The 16,023-nt window shown below is 40.7% G+C and overlaps 1 protein-coding gene across 10 annotated transcripts; it reads left to right on the top strand.

The window, feature by feature from the left end:
• The first annotated feature begins 758 nt into the window (after positions 1–758).
• Positions 759–15,088, top strand: LOC108104781 (myocyte-specific enhancer factor 2). 10 transcript variants are annotated; one of them, XM_041819856.1, is made up of 10 exons: positions 760–1,536; positions 8,854–9,257; positions 10,140–10,343; positions 11,126–11,426; positions 11,769–11,867; positions 12,003–12,139; positions 12,206–12,378; positions 12,475–12,881; positions 13,287–13,355; positions 13,939–15,088. In XM_041819856.1, the coding sequence occupies exons 2-10, from the start codon at positions 9,204–9,206 to the stop codon at positions 14,091–14,093; spliced, it is 1,599 nt and encodes a 532-aa protein (XP_041675790.1). In that variant the 5' UTR covers positions 760–1,536; positions 8,854–9,203; the 3' UTR covers positions 14,094–15,088. The 10 variants fall into 10 exon arrangements, with proteins under 10 accessions (XP_017066526.1, XP_017066525.1, XP_041675790.1 ...); XM_017211031.2 differs by having other exon boundaries at positions 11,126–11,444; XM_017211037.2 differs by lacking the exon at positions 11,769–11,867 and having other exon boundaries at positions 759–1,536.
• Positions 15,089–16,023: the final 935 nt, after the last annotated feature.

Raw genomic sequence — 16,023 nt, 5'->3', positions numbered from 1 at the left:
AAATAAAATACACACACACACACACACGCAGAGAAAAAAAAAGAAATCGAAATGGGGAGAAGGACCTTCTGGGGAGGCAAAGAGATACGAATACAAAGGAAAAAGGAAACCAAAGCGATGTTTTAGCTGGGGTAGTTAGTTAAGGGGGGGTGATGAAGTGGAGGATAATTAACATTTATGAGGGGGTGCTGCTAGAGCGGGATAGCAAGCTTTGCGAGCGAAATAACTGTAACTGTTGCTGATTGATCAAGTGTGAGGGTGTGTGTGTGTGTGTGTGTCTGGCTGGGGCACAAACAAAAACCATATGTTTCTCGTTTGACTCCCGCACGCACTCACTCACACACTCAATTACTCACTCACCTCCCCCCCTCTCACGCCCTCCCTCTCTCTTACTCTTGCTTTCATTGTGAGTTAAAACTCAAAGTTAACGCCTGCGCACTCTCCCTCTCTGCCACTCTTCTGCCGCTCTCTCTCTCTCTCTGTTGCTCTATGTTTGCCCTGGCAAAGTATGTGTGTGATATTCTGTTACACAAAAAGGCAAAAACAAAAGGCACCGTTAGAAGGTGTGCGTGTGTGAGTGAGTTCACCACGAAACGAAAATCCTCTTGTGCTGGATGGTCTTAGTATAAGTGTGTGTGTGTGTGCTACTGATTGTGTGTGAAGGCACGACAAGAGAGAGCCTGTATCGCCTGTATCGTCTGCATCGGTGTGCGGGCGTAAATGTGTGTGCGTACTTGGCGTTACGACGTCAACGACGGCATATCCGTCAGTACGTTTGTACGCGTCCGCAGCGCCGCTTCTTCAGTTTTTCGGTTTTCGGAATTTCGAGATTTTCGAAACAGATCAGATCCGTTTGCGAGTTGTTCGATATTTGAAAATTCCGAGCCAAGAACGATCCAACGATCCAACAACGTACCGTTTCCGTTAGCGATTCACAACAGATAGAGATCCTAAATCGAAACGACGCGAGAATAGAAATTATGCTGGCCCACTGCTCGCCGCTCGGTCTACGCGCAATAATTTATTTTTACTCCATATAAACAAATTCAACGTCTATTTCCAAAAATAAATGGCAACAATAATAAAAATAACAACAGCCGTCGGACAATTATAAGTTTTTATTTTTAACTTTTATTTGCGCCAAACCTCGTCTCCCGCCTACTGCCCGCCCGCCGCCGCCGCCGCCCCCTTGGACTTTGTTTATATTTACAAAGAACCAAAAAAAAAACAAAAAAAAAATACGACAAACATAACAGCAAACATATCACTGACTGCATTTCGTCTCGATGTTTATCAAACAAGCGGCGTAAACAAAGCCAGAATTTCAAACAATAATTCAACATTATTTGCATCTCAATTGCAACGATTTTCGTGTGTGTGGATTCGTTCGAAAACATTTGTGCAAACAACTTTCGAGCGACCTGACAGCCGACCCCCCTTTGCAAAGTTCAAAACTCATCGGTTTCTATTGAACGGCGTAGTTTTTGAGAGAGATTTTCTGAGGAAACGGAAGTGTTTGGCTGAAAAGCAAGTCATGTAAGTCTATATTACAGAAAGTTGTTTAATTTTAAAATCATTTAAAATGAAAACAATTTGGAAGTTTACTTTAAGTTTACTTGCTTTTTTGATTAAAATGAAAGTTATCTTTAAGAGCTTTGAAAAAGAAATTTGAATGTTTCATCATTTTATGATGGGTTTTTTTTTGTGATTCATGTTTATATTTTATGCTCTTAAAAGAATATTTTGTTCTTAAATCAATCAAGAAGAAATAATCTTCTTAGTCACCAAAACAATTAAAGTTTCCAATTAACTAAGTTTAAACGTAAACTTACATAAACAGAAGTAATCAAATAATAATTTCCAATAAATTTAACTTAATTTTAATCATAATTTGCACCCACTCCATACAATATGCGATGAGGTGTTCGCTTACCCATAGGCTTAATAATTATTTACAGATCATGGCTGGGCCGTAGACCGCTCCTTTGATAGGACCGATAGGGCAATTTGATTATCTATAATTTACAATTACCAATACTTTGGCAGCCGGCATGTCGGTAACCAAATAATAACCAATGCCAAACTGACGTCATCGCCGGGCCAAACGATTGGATTCCGGAGAAAAAGAGAGGAGATATCGGTGGGGCTTTCAATTGATATCGTTCGATGTTTGAATTTCTTTTCCCCGCGATTTAATGCTGAAAGTAGCTGCCATATATATATATAATATATATATACTATATATGCTATAAACGTATATATGTTCCAAGCTGATAAGCGATTTTCGTATCAATATTGAGGGCCCGCGAGTACCGTACTCCGCCAGCGAAGTTCAAATCCATTTTCCCTGCTATCAAGTTCTTTTGCATGTAGTTTTTATGGCCGGACTAAGTGACTGACTGACTGACTGGCTGGCTGACTGGCTGGTTGATTGGCGAATTTGCTGATAATTGTCTGCACTTTGTTTCAGCCAGCAGCAAATGCAAAAAAAAATTATAAATTCTGTTATCTCGCTCGCACTTCAGCCACAGCTGGACATGCGTGCAATGCACTTTGACACCTACGCAGGTTCTTAAGGGGCCAAGGGGCGGCGATTCGGCAAACAGCAAACAGCAAACAAAGCAATTCAAAGGCGATAATCACTACAGATTTGCCTTGGACTTAGCCACGGCGATTGCCGATAAAAGATAACCGCTCATTCGGCAGAGCAGTGGCGAGATAATGGGACCCCACCTCCGATCACGTTCACAATCATTATAATCAAACTTGAGATCTTGAGAACTATTTGCCCGAGTCACGTTTAAGCCACGTTTTATGATGAGAAACTGTTATAGAAATGATCTTAAATATTTTTAGCATTTTTTAAAGAAGATCGCTTATTTTTAGACCTCTCTCATTACTTTTACTTGGGAAATTCCTTCTTGATATATAACTGCAATATGTGAAATGTTCGATTCATGTCATTACTCAAGTTCCAGTACTAAAAAAAAAACGAAAAGAAACTGCAAGTCAAACAAAGAATTCAATCCATAAAGGAAAACCCAGCCAACACGCATCTTATCAGGCCAAAATAATTTGTTGGCAAATTTTTTCAAACGAAAAATAGTTGACTTTCATTTTTGTTGTTGCTTTCATGTGTTTTTTGGTGTTGTTGCTTGATAAAGAAAAATTCGCAATCAAAATTTGTTTTTTTTTTTTTTTTTTCCTACGGGCACTATCTGCCATCGAGAGCGAGAGTCTTTCCTTATCACACGTGCGAATGTGAAGGTGCCACCGACAGGCAACATAAAACACGAAAGCTTCAATGTATTGGTGTAGTTATTAAAAAATAAATGTACCTTTTTGCCATTTGCCGTGTTTGCGGCTCACGGAGTGTCTCTGTGATAATTATGGTTATTGCCACAGCCTAGCTCTCTCTCTCCCCCCGACAAAACTTATAATCATTATTATTATTATTATTATGATTATTATAATGATTTCTTTGGGTTTGTAGTTGTGTGTTTTTGTTTGTCGCTCTCTCCCACACTCCTCACTATGTGTGTGTGTGTGTGTGTATTTGTGAGTGTACTGGCGATAAGATAGAGGTACCACATAGATGATGTACTTGTAGGTGGTGACTCGGGGCCCGAGAACTCAAATTTGTTCGACTACCTTAACATGAGACGCGTGTTTCTTTCGGGCCAAAGAAATAAAACAAAAACCTTGGATTTCGGTGTACTTCTTTTATTTTGGTTGGCACTTTTTTTTTTTTGTTTTTGCAATCAAAAATTGTTGATAAACAGGCTGCAGGAAAAAATGCCAGATATCGCGGTGCCAATGCGATTGTTTGCAGAATTATTGGAATTCGAAGTTTGCTGATATTTTACTTAGTTTATAAAGAGAAACTTGTTTATCACAAGAATATTATTTTTACTTGCCACGAGTTTGGAGAAATGGCCAGAAAATGTTAAGAAAAATTAAGGGAATTATTGGGAATTACGATAAAATATTATCAGGGAAAAGAAAACTAAGAAACTAAGCATGTTTCTAAGAAAGTTATAAATTTGTGTAGGAATTATTGTTAGGGTTTATCTGATAAAACGGAATTAGGGAATTGGGAAGCAAAGATTATTATTTAATTAGCACTAAGTGCTATTTATAGATGGAACAAATTTAAGAAGAACTGTAAATTTGGAAAATTAAAGAAATCAAAAATTATTCCAAGATGACATCTATCGAAGTTCCGAACCCTTTTCAAGCATCCTGGTTCCACTACTTATTAGTCCCATTAGTCACTGATGACTTTCCACCAACTTCTTTGTTCAGTAATTTACAGTTCTAAACTCAACTCCGACCGCTTTCCAGCTCTAAAAAAAAGTTCCGCCTCAGTGGCAGTTTCAAATGACGCGTTTCTCCCGCGTTTTCAGCGCGTCTTAAAGCGCGCGCGTGTCTTTAATTAAGTCAAGATTTATAACCAGAGTCCCAAGAATGCGTTAACTGCGGCACATTAACAACAATAACAAAAGTCGGGGGACATTGACAGATCTCGGGCTAATGAAAAGTGAAAGTGATATGCGACCAAGGAAGTGGTTAACTTCCTCCAAAAAAGCTCAAATCTAGTTAAATAAGAAAAATAAACAAAAATATCTAAAACATGATATAAGTTAGGCAAAAACATTATAAAAACGATGAAATACTATATTATTTTAAATGTTGGTGATAAATTTGGAGTTTTTTAAACTTGAAATTTGGCCGGGCAGCTGCCATAAAATCGGAATTTATGAAAGGTCTCCCGCCTGCGTTCTCTGTCGCTCTAATTGAGGCTGTGAGAGATTGCATTCAGATCGGTTTCGGGCTCATCTCATTTTTGCGGCCACAACTGGTTTTGTGCAAATCGGTTCGGAGTTCATTCCACCAAAATACGGAAAAGTTTAAAATTTGCATAAATTTGGTTGGCCGCAACAAATGCTAATTGAGCGCAATCAAGGCGAGCAACAAGTTTTCGCCTGTTAATTTTTTTTTCTTTACATTTTAATGCCTTCTCATCGGAGAAAAAGCCGCAGAGAGTGATTCACTAAATCAAATCGATAATGATGTCCCCGCCTTTGTTGGGGCAAACAATTAAGGGAAAACACAGAGCACAGAACACAGAACACAAAAACACAAAAAAGTTGCTAAGCAAAAAGGGATTCGAGTCCGAAAATCGAGAAACACCCCCACATTCTTGAGCTTTGTTCTTGGCCATTTGCCTAATGATGTCGCCGCAACAGCAGCAGTGCCAGCGCACCAGTCTTTGGGCCAATTAAATGGAGAAGCTGGCAAACGTGTGGCGGCAGTTTGCTTCGTTTTAATTGCCCGGCCACAAGACAAATGTCTTGACACACATCCTTCAATGGTACAGACTCGGAACATATCCACATCAACATCCACATCCACATCCTTCCTTCCATTCGTTCTGCTCAAGTGCCGCCTTTGCCGTTGACCCAGTGAAAAAATGTTGCAACCGCAAACGGTTGATTGTTGCAATGAAAACCGTGTTAAGTTCTTTTTGCCCCCGGGCTGCAGATTCCACACATCCTTTTGTTTTCTTTGCCACTTTCCGTTGCGGTGATTAGCCAACTCAACTTTTTTTACCCAGCAATTAGTCAAATATTTCTACTGCCATTCTTGATTGTTGTCGCTGAATCTCACACCTGCACCACTTCAACTGCCGCTTGACTGAACAACAACAAACACAGACCCATTAATATAGTATGTATCTACGGCGAATGACGTGACCATTTGATTTATAAAGACTTTTTGGCAACTTGAAATTCTTGCTAGATTAGATACTGGTGGAGCGAATGCCTCTTTTGGCCACTGAATGCAGATTCTCGATTAACTTCGTAGTGGAACTTGTGGGTAAACTCAAAAGGGGGAAAGAAAATAACTAAATATGGAACAAATAATAGTGGTTATTAAGTAGAAAAGAAGGTATCACAATAGATATCAAAACTTAAAATTATAACGTGCTCATTACGGTCTCAAATCATCTAATAAATCTATTTATATCTCTAAGTTTTTATAATACTCTACTTCTATTTTGGTTCTTCTTTGGTTTGCTGACTTTTTTTTAAGTTTACACTTTTTCCACCCTTTTTTGCTGGCTCTTTAATCATATTTTTTGTTAGACAGATTGCAGATAGTATGAAAAAGCTAATGAGTGTTGATCTTTGTTAACTTTTTTCTCATAAAAAAGTTACAAAAATAAATAGAAAATAGCATTTTATTACCCATAACTTTTTTGTATTGAAGTTTAATTAAAGTCAACCTTTATGAACATTTTCAACTCTTAAATAAGCTACTGTAAACTCCTTGTGGCATTTAAAGCACCCTTTCTTACCCTCACTTCAATTCAAAGCAGCGTGAGAGTAATTCAATTGCAGACGCTGATAAGTATGCTACAAAACAGGACAAATTCGTAATTCGAGCACTTGATGTCCTGCTGCTGTCTGCCACATGGCCTTGTGTTTGCCACCCTTTTAGCCTGCTCCTCTCACTTTTTGCAATTGTTGCAACGACACTCAGAGTCACTAAGATACACACATGGAATGTGCCCACTAATTGACTCACTTGCGGTGTGATAATTTCCCCAGCTTTTGTTCGCGCCTTCAATTATTCATCTCTCGCATTGACGCACTTGTCGTAAGAGTTGGATCCCTGCAACTTATCGGGACACCAAGCATCCGCATTGGGTTTTGCTCTGCAGATGCAGTGGAACACATAAAGCCACTCAAGATGTGACTAAAACATGAGTTACAGCGTTACAACAGCAGAGGGGAGTCAATAGCATGCCTATTTCCGAGATAATCCCCTGAATGGCAATCACAAAATTGGCAGTGGCACATCCTAAGCGGATTAGGTGTCCTTTAATTATGGCCAAACTGCTTAGCCCAAACACAAACACAAGCAAACAAAGCCAGCAATTTGTCTCGTCTCGTTTGGATAGAATTTTCCAAAATCTAATATTGATTACTAAACGGATAATTATTGATTGGAAGGTCACCACTGCGTATACTTAATACCCTATTCTTTTTTTTTTCTCCCCTTCCCATATATTTTGTGCACCATTTGGAGCAACACTTGTCCGTGGTCATGCCATTAAATCCGTGAAAGAAAGTCATCGGGCGGCTTTATTCCCTCCACGATGTCTCCGAGTCCGGTTGCTACCGAATCAAATGGGTAGCGTCATCAATATCATTATCGATTCATTTCTTATGCCCGGCTCTTGCTTCCATTTCGTTTCTTTTCCATATCAATAATGAATGTTCAAGTCACCGAATACAAAACTCACGCATAATCATGGCGGGTCGCCCGAATAAAATGGAAGGCAAATGGAGGGAAAGCAGGAAAGAAAATGTATCGAATTTGTTGAGTGTGTCCTCGGAGTTAGTGTGTGCGTGTGTGTGTGTGTTTGCTGGCTGTCACACATATTCGTCAAGGCTAAGACCCCACATCCACCAATACCAAATCCCTCCTGGTCCTGTCACAACCCATTTCAGACTGCCGCCCACCCACAATAACACCAACCTCATTCCGCTGGCACAGCTGAAAGCTGAAGCATATTGCGTAGGTCGCTGCGTGAGTCGAGGCAAAACTGAGCGGGGGGAAAATGGATTGAAAGAGGGATAGAGAGTGTGGGGATAAGGGAGGGCGAAAGTGAAAGCGTTGCCAAGGCACTTGTTGTTGTTGTTGTTGTTTCTGTCCTGAGTCCTGGCCAGAGGACAAATAACAGGCGAAGACGAAAAGGAAGACCAAGACTAAGGCAACTGAAATTCATCCGACTCGGTTTCCTTTTTGTCAAGACACAGAGGAAAAATGTGTCTTAGATCTTAAACGAAATAAGTAAAATTAAGAAATTTTAAACTTTAAATTATATCAGATTTTACTTCGATAGAGAATGAAAAAGTTGTTAAGATGGTTTATCAGTCGAATAAAAACAGTTCTGAAAAAAGAAACTCAGCTTAAGCCTGTCTTAAATTTTATTCCCAGAAATAAAAGTTACCAATGTTCCAAAATTAAAACAATTTATAAATAGCTTTAAAAGCTTTAAATTTTATTTAAATTTTTTTTGATTACATAAACTTTATATGTAGTTTATAGCCCAATTTTAGCTCAGTGATGGAATTGCCTGGCTCGAAGGAGCATTGAGGGGTACTGAGAATATTTTTGCTGGCTCGCGTTTGCCAGCCACGTGCCGCTGCCGCAGAGGAGAAATGATGAAAAGCGGTTGGTAAGGCGACAACGAGACCCAGCTTCCGCCGGTGCTCTTGAGTGTTGCCGTTGCCCTGGGCAAGAGGAAACTGAGGAAACTGGGGAACTGGAGTGCCGCTTCCGTTTCCGCTTTAAAAAACAGTTTGCAAGTGAACTTGTTAGCACATCCTTATTGATTTAGTGCGTATGTGTGCGTATGTATGGTAAACGTTGGCAGGACATCAAAGGCAGTGGTCCTGTAGGTTCTCGAGGGTCACCAGAGCGGAGGGACAGCGCGAATCTAATCATGCGTGGGGTCAGTCGACATCAATTAACTGAAGCCCAGCTCATGAAATAGGTCATCGTGGGCGATATATATATTGTAGAATAGACATGGATAGGCGATACAAGTTGCTCTTCATTAGCGGTGCATTGAACTTTCAGCGCCAGTGGAGCGACAATGGAGCAAGTTGACCGCAAATCCTGTCCCGTCCAGCTGGAAAACCCTTTTGAAGTTGCTAGCAGCTAAAGTGGGTTAAACTGTTAGCCATGGGTTAATTATTACTCCCACACTCTCACTCACTCCGTTTAAGCCAAGTCAATCACTTATTGTTTCTCTCCACTTTCCATCTCTCGTTTCAGTTACCTGAGGACAATTTATACGGAAAAACAATTATATAAAAATTATATATACACACACACACACACCTATATACAAGCTGAATTTGCCGTTTTGACAAGCCGTCCACTTATACAACAAAAAAGAAAGGGATAATATATAGATAATATATATATTTATATATAAATATGCCCCACATCTGTCACAGCAACAGGAAGAGCCATAGCAATCCGCAGGGCAGCCACTAACCGAGTTTTTCCCAAGAGCTGCCTGGATAATCTGAAAATCCAGCAAATCCAGCTACTAAAGCCAGCCGAGCGCAAGGACATCGTCATCTCTGTTTCCATTGCAGGTGGATAGGAAAACTGTTGCCATGGGTCGCAAAAAAATTCAAATATCACGCATCACCGACGAACGCAATCGGCAGGTAAGTGTCAATATGTGTTCTTTGCAAATCCCTACCAATCACAATCACAATAATAATAATAACAATAATTCAGTGAGCAACAATTGCTTGCCATTCTCGAAGTGTGGAAGCTTCGATTTTGCCATGGCAATGTAACTTAATTAAGACAGTGATAAAGCACGAGAGGTGAATCGATTTACGGCTATTAAATTGAAATCAAACCCATGTCGAGATAACATTTTCTCATTAAATTCAGACATTGGGTGTTTGTTTGTTGAATTAGACAAGCTAATTTGATGTCTGATTAAGTGTTATGATAGAGATAGTGATAGATTTTGAATATCGTGTGGGAAATCTTTTCAGTCTTTGCATAATTATATAGGGATGAGGTATACCATTTTAAACTTAAATTTCAAATTTCTGAATTATATTTTCAAAGTTTTATTAGAGTTTCTACACATCCTAAAATACAGCAGTAATTTTAAACAGCTTTCCTTCTCTTTGCTCACTCTCATAGTATATTTTCTTTTTGCCTTTCCCATTTTTTTTAACTTTCGAGTGTGTGTCGTGTCATCGCAAGGTTTTCCCACTGACTTTCTGTTCTGGCTAAGGCGGTGTCTTGGCCAAGCCATAAACGCGTCATCGCACAACAGTAAAAACAACAACAACAAGGAACAGTAACAACTTGTTTATTGTTCTGCCCCTTTGGCCTTGACTTGGCCATAATCGATTCATTACCAACTAGCCAGCTAGGAAACGAGCAAGGGCTCGGGCCACTTTCCATACATTGGCCAAAGTACTTGGGCTAAGGCCATGCCTCTAATTACACTTTTTCGAACAGCATAAATATTTGAACACGAGCCGAGTAATTGAACGCACTTCCATTTCCGTTTCCGCTTCCAGGTGACCTTCAACAAGCGCAAGTTTGGCGTCATGAAGAAGGCCTATGAACTGTCCGTGCTCTGCGACTGTGAGATCGCTCTGATCATCTTCTCGTCGAGCAACAAGCTGTATCAGTATGCCAGCACTGACATGGATCGCGTCCTGCTCAAGTACACCGAGTACAATGAGCCTCACGAGTCCCTCACCAACAAGAACATCATTGAGGTAAGTTGTGGAAGGGTGGCAAATAGGGCGGGAAAGCGTCTCGAATGAGAGAGAGAGAGAGAGCACCCTTATGCAAATACAAGTGAGCCGTGAAAAGCACAGCAGCAAAGGTAGAATCAAAAGGGCGGAATGTAAGGGGAACTTTGACAGATTAGACTTTGGAATACCTTTAGAGATCTTAGAAAAATATATTTATTTTTGTTTCGTATCCACTTTAAGCATAAATTTCTGAAGTTAAGTCCTTAATTTATATGATATAGGTTTAGATAAGAAAAGGAATTTTTCAAACAATTAAAGTAAAGTCACATAATCCTCAGTCTTGAAGTACAAATTTCTCTCTCTGTAAGCTTAAACAAGTATCTTTCCCAAAAATTTTTTACTTCCGGAAGTGCTGCAGACCTTTAAGTAAACCTGTATTGTCTTTTGGCAAGGATTAAAGCAATAGCAATAAAAACGACACTGCAGCATTTGACGGAGGGTGGCAAGTCATGGGGGTGTGGAGAGGGAAAATGTCGCCAAAGTATTTTGCATTTCTAATGCGACGCCGCTGTCTCGGTTTCGCTGTCGTTGTCGCTGCCGCTGTCCGGGCGTAAATGGTTTTGTAATGTTAATGCTGCTGCGGGGAACAGAGCAGGACAAGATTTGCATTTACATAATTTAGCACAACAAAACGTCAAGTGGCCCGAAAGAAAAGCCTGGGGCAATTATCACGTCACTCCTCGGATTTCTACCTTACTCTCTTATTTCTCTTACAAAATTTTGTGTTAATTTTCGCTTTGCAGAAAGAGAACAAGAACGGCGTTATGTCGCCGGACTCACCTGAAGCTGAAACGGACTATACACTGACACCGCGAACGGAGGCCAAGTACAACAAGATCGATGAAGAGTTCCAGAATATGATGCAGCGTAATCAGATGGCCATTGGTGGAGCGGGTGCGCCACGACAGCTGCCCAATAGTAGCTATACGCTGCCCGTTTCCGTACCGGTGCCAGGACCCTATGGCGACAACCTGCTGCAGGCCAGCCCACAGATGTCCCACACCAATATTAGCCCACGTCCATCGAGTTCGGAGACGGATTCAGGTGGGATGTCCCTGATAAGTTAGTACAGTGTCTCGCGCCGGCTGCACACACATTTCTATCTATCTATCAATCGTTGGTTTTGTTCTCGTTTTTCGTTACTTTCTGATCTGATCTGATCTGATCTGCATGCTTGCTCGAAATTCTAATCTCTAATCTGCTAATCTCTTAACCATGGTTATGTTGTTTCTGATTTTTAATCTATGATTTCCCTAACCCACTCACCGCCATCTAACCAATTTGCGTGCGAAGTTCTGTATATCATATAAGTATATATCTAGTGTTAGTGATCTCCGGTCTAAACGTGTGTTTTTGCATATTCTTATCTTCTATTTGGCTCATCAGTCTATCCATCGGGTTCCATGCTGGAGATGTCGAACGGCTATCCACATTCACACTCGCCGCTTGTGGGATCACCGAGTCCGGGTCCCAGTCCTGGCATAGGTGGGCATAAACATTACTCCTCCTCCTCCTGCTCCTTTCCCCCATCATATAACCCACTCCAAATCTAACATCATTTCATCATTGGTTCAGTCTGTGGTTGTGGCTTCTAACTAATCCAACAAGATCTTCTTGCAGCTCACCATTTGTCCATCAAGCAACAGTCGCCGGGCAGCCAGAACGGACGAGCTTCCAATCTAAGGGTTGTCATACCGCCCACTATTGCCCCCTTACCGCCCAACATGTCCGCGCCCGATGACGGGGCCTATGCAGATGTGAGTTTAGTATATAGTTTCATGAAATGGGTTAGTCTTAAACTTGGTTTTATTTCGATCCTTTAGCAACGACAGAGTCAGACATCGCTGAACACGCCAGTGGTCACGCTGCAGACGCCGATTCCCGCCCTTACGAGCTACTCCTTCGGGGCACAGGATTTCTCCTCTTCCGGCGTGATGAACAGCGCAGATATCATGAGCATCAACACCTGGCATCAGGGCCTGGTGCCGCACTCTAGGTGAGAATCATGACAATTATTAAAAGGGATTAGCCTAAGAACCCGCTACATAATTTAAGTCTTTGGCTAATCAATATTTATTTCAACCCTTTCCAGTCTCTCGCACCTGGCTGTCTCGAATAGCACGCCGCCGCCCGCCACCTCACCCGTCTCCATCAAGGTCAAGGCCGAGCCGCAGTCGCCGCCGCGAGATCTCTCCGCCAGTGGCCATCAGCAGAACAGCAATGGGTCAACGGGCAGCGGCGGATCTAGTAGCAGTACAAGCAGCAATGCTAGCGGAGGAGGAGGTGGTGGAGGAGGAGCCGTTAGTGCAGCCAATGTCATTACGCACTTGAACAATGTCAGTGTCTTGGCGGGTGGTCCGTCGGGGCCAGGAGGAGGCGGCAGCAACGGAAACGTTGAGCAAGCCACCAATTTGAGCGTACTAAGCCACTCGCAGCAGCATCACCTGGTCATGCCCAACTCGAGGCCCTCGTCCACGGGCCACATCACACCCACTCCAGGTAGGCTTGTACTTTTTTGCTGCACTATTTCGATCTCCTTTCCTTTTGACTTTTCCCTCGTGTTCGAAGGATTTCCGCTTGCAAAAATTGCTGCCGTTTGTCTACTAATTTGTCTAGAGTTAAAAACTTGATAAAATATTAAAAAAACAAAAACAAAAATTAATCTTTATTGCGGCATGTTTTTAGTGCTAAAACGCTCTCTCTTTATCTCTCTGTTAATGTTTAATTTCTCATGTCCAACGGGCGTATACTTAATTTCTGATTACGTATACGCAGCGTGTGCCGTCGAGGCACCTGTTACTTGCAACCTGCCGTTCTAATATTGTTACTATATAATACGATTGTCTTTTTTTGCATTAACCCACAACGACAACGACAACAACAACAATGTGTGATAATATTTAGGGCATGATAAGTATGAAGGATATCCGTACCGCGCGCTAATGGGACATAATACTAGATGGAATTTTGCCGGTAAATTGGCCAAAAAAACGAAATACATCAAATACATTCAGACACACACACACACATACAAACATATAAACATGCATACAAACACACACCTATATATACGCATACATACAAAACTATAGCAAAATTCTTGTAAATTGCAAAAAGAAATTCCTTGATTTTTGTTAGGAAAGAGCGGGGGTTGAGTTTTAATTTTCCTTTCAGTTTCTGGGGCCTTTAAGATTATGAAATTCCAAAGAAATTACTTTTGCCTGCCTTTTGTTTTGATTTTCCTACTAACTAACCACACAACCAAGCGATTTCCTGCTAACCCAAAACACTTCTTGTAGTTTAGGAAGTCACTGAAGGAATTTTAAAATAAGTAAGGAAAAATAAATAACGCAACTAGCCATCAGTGACTTCTTAGAGCTGCAGGACTCATAATCACAAGACACAAGCTCACAAAATGGTCAGATGCTGAATGTCCGAGTCTCTGGCCAAGACCCCGCCTGCCCTAATTTGCCTGTCCGCCTGCCTTTGTCATACACACGCGACCTATGATCAAATCAAACTAATAGCTTAACAGACTTCATTATCCTTAATGCAGGTGCGCCGAGCAGCGATCAGGATGTGCGTCTGGCAGCCGTGACCGCGCAGCAGCAACAACAGCAGCAGCAACAGCAACATCAACAGCAGCAACTAGGCGATTATGATGCCCCCAACCACAAACGGCCGAGAATATCGGGCGGATGGGGTACATAGCCGGCACGAGCTGCCGGTAGCAGCCACTATAAGCCACATCACAACAACCACACCGGCTGCAGCAGCATCAACAGTAGCAACACCATCAGCAGTAGCAGTAGCAGCAACAGCAACAGCAGCAGCAACAAGAAGCTGACGGAGTGCGATGACCTGGCAATGATGCCGCCACCGCCTCGTAAGGACATTGGCCGAAACTCCTACAGCATACTGCAGTCCGGCTACGACTGCTATGGCCAGCAGCTGGCGGTGGCCTACGGAACGCAACAGCATCCGTAGCCACCGCGTCCTCCTCCGTTTCCGGACCAGTGCAATAGTTGAGAAAATGGAAATTGGAGGCAGTTTTGTTTTGTTTTCGGTTTAAGCGAACAGTGACAGTGTCATATCTATAGTTATTGTAACTTAAATGAATTACGATTACACACCTACGGTAATAGTTATAATTTTAAATTATAAACGCAGAGCTGGCGGGTCTGAGCCCGCATCCTGCCGAACAATTTGGCGCAGGTTAGAGTGTTGAGCTGATTTAGTTTAGTTACAATTACAAAATATAGTTACGAGTATGGTTAAAGTTAATGTTAAATCTAATCTTAGGACAAAATGCTGCAGACAAAACAAAAACAAACTAAAAAGAAGAAACAAAAACAAAAATAACAAAAAAGAAAGAGCTCTTTATGCTGTAAATATTTGATTTTAGTGTAATAAGTTTTAAACTTAGTTCGTAGGAAAGGAACTACGAGATACGTAAACCATGCAAGTCACACGATGAGAAACGATTGAGAAATTCTAAGCTAAAAACACAGACCCTCATGCAGATGTACTCAGTGTTCGATCATAATTTGTAATTTTGTGCAATTTTTATCGTCAATTTTTAGTTATATTCTAATGCACGCACATACAACCTTTTTGGCGGTTCATCATCGAACCCGAGATTTGTTTTTAATAAATGATTGGTTTTTGGTTGATTTAAACCGAAATCATAGCCTTTTGCAAGTACATATATTATATATACTTTACATTTTATGATTATGTTTTAGTTCTGATTTAAGCGATTATTTAATAGAAACTTTTCTCTTTCATCTCTTAAGCGAAACGAAGTCATAATTTGTAATTTAAATTTAAAGTGGATTTCTATTCAATTTGAAATGTTTCAAATTCTTGTGCCTAAGTTTTTTGTATTTTTTACATTTAAATGCAGTTTGTAAAACAACAACAACCACAATCGCAACCGCAACAACAACAACTCAACAAAATATAATTTAAATAAAATTATTCAAGAAATTTTTCGTTGTTCTTTGTTTTATTTTTGTTGTTGTTAAGAGTCTTATTTGATTAATCCATATCTTTATTTGTTCTCTGTACAATTTACCCGGCCATATTTATACAGGCCCAGTGGGCGTGTCTGCGCCTGTGTCAATGTCAATTGCCCATTTCGAAATTGCCAATATTTGACTAAGGGGTAAACGCGCCCGCAAATATTTGCACTGGCCATATGACCTGTTGCACTTTATACAACAGCGCTGCAAAAAGAAAAAAACAAAAGGAATAAAATATTTTATGTATATTTGTATTTGAGACGAGGCTGCATCAGCTGTGCATATTTAATTACAGAAAGTAAAAAAACGAAACAAAAAAAAAATAATGTAGGTGCAGCCAGAGAAGAGCATAAACAATAAGCAAACTTACACTCTACAGGTTTCCCCATTGAACAAGCTTTACAACACCTACATATTTAAGCAGATTGAAACGGAACGGGAGTGCGAAATTATACGTCTACCAGCACGTGAAAGATATTTTCTAGCCATATACGATATATATATATATATACGAGTATACACTAAGCAACTAGCCGAGGTATTGAGGCATTGAAAACCGAAGCACACTTTTAGGATGAGAGAGAGTAAAATACACGTAGTTAGTCCACAGAGCAGTC

Source organism: Drosophila eugracilis, unplaced genomic scaffold (assembly GCF_018153835.1).
Source record: "Drosophila eugracilis isolate 14026-0451.02 unplaced genomic scaffold, ASM1815383v1 contig_1765, whole genome shotgun sequence".
Classification (NCBI taxonomy): domain Eukaryota; kingdom Metazoa; phylum Arthropoda; class Insecta; order Diptera; family Drosophilidae; genus Drosophila; species Drosophila eugracilis.
The sequence above is the reverse complement of the archived record's forward strand: the minus strand, read 5'-3'. Positions and strand labels throughout refer to the sequence as shown.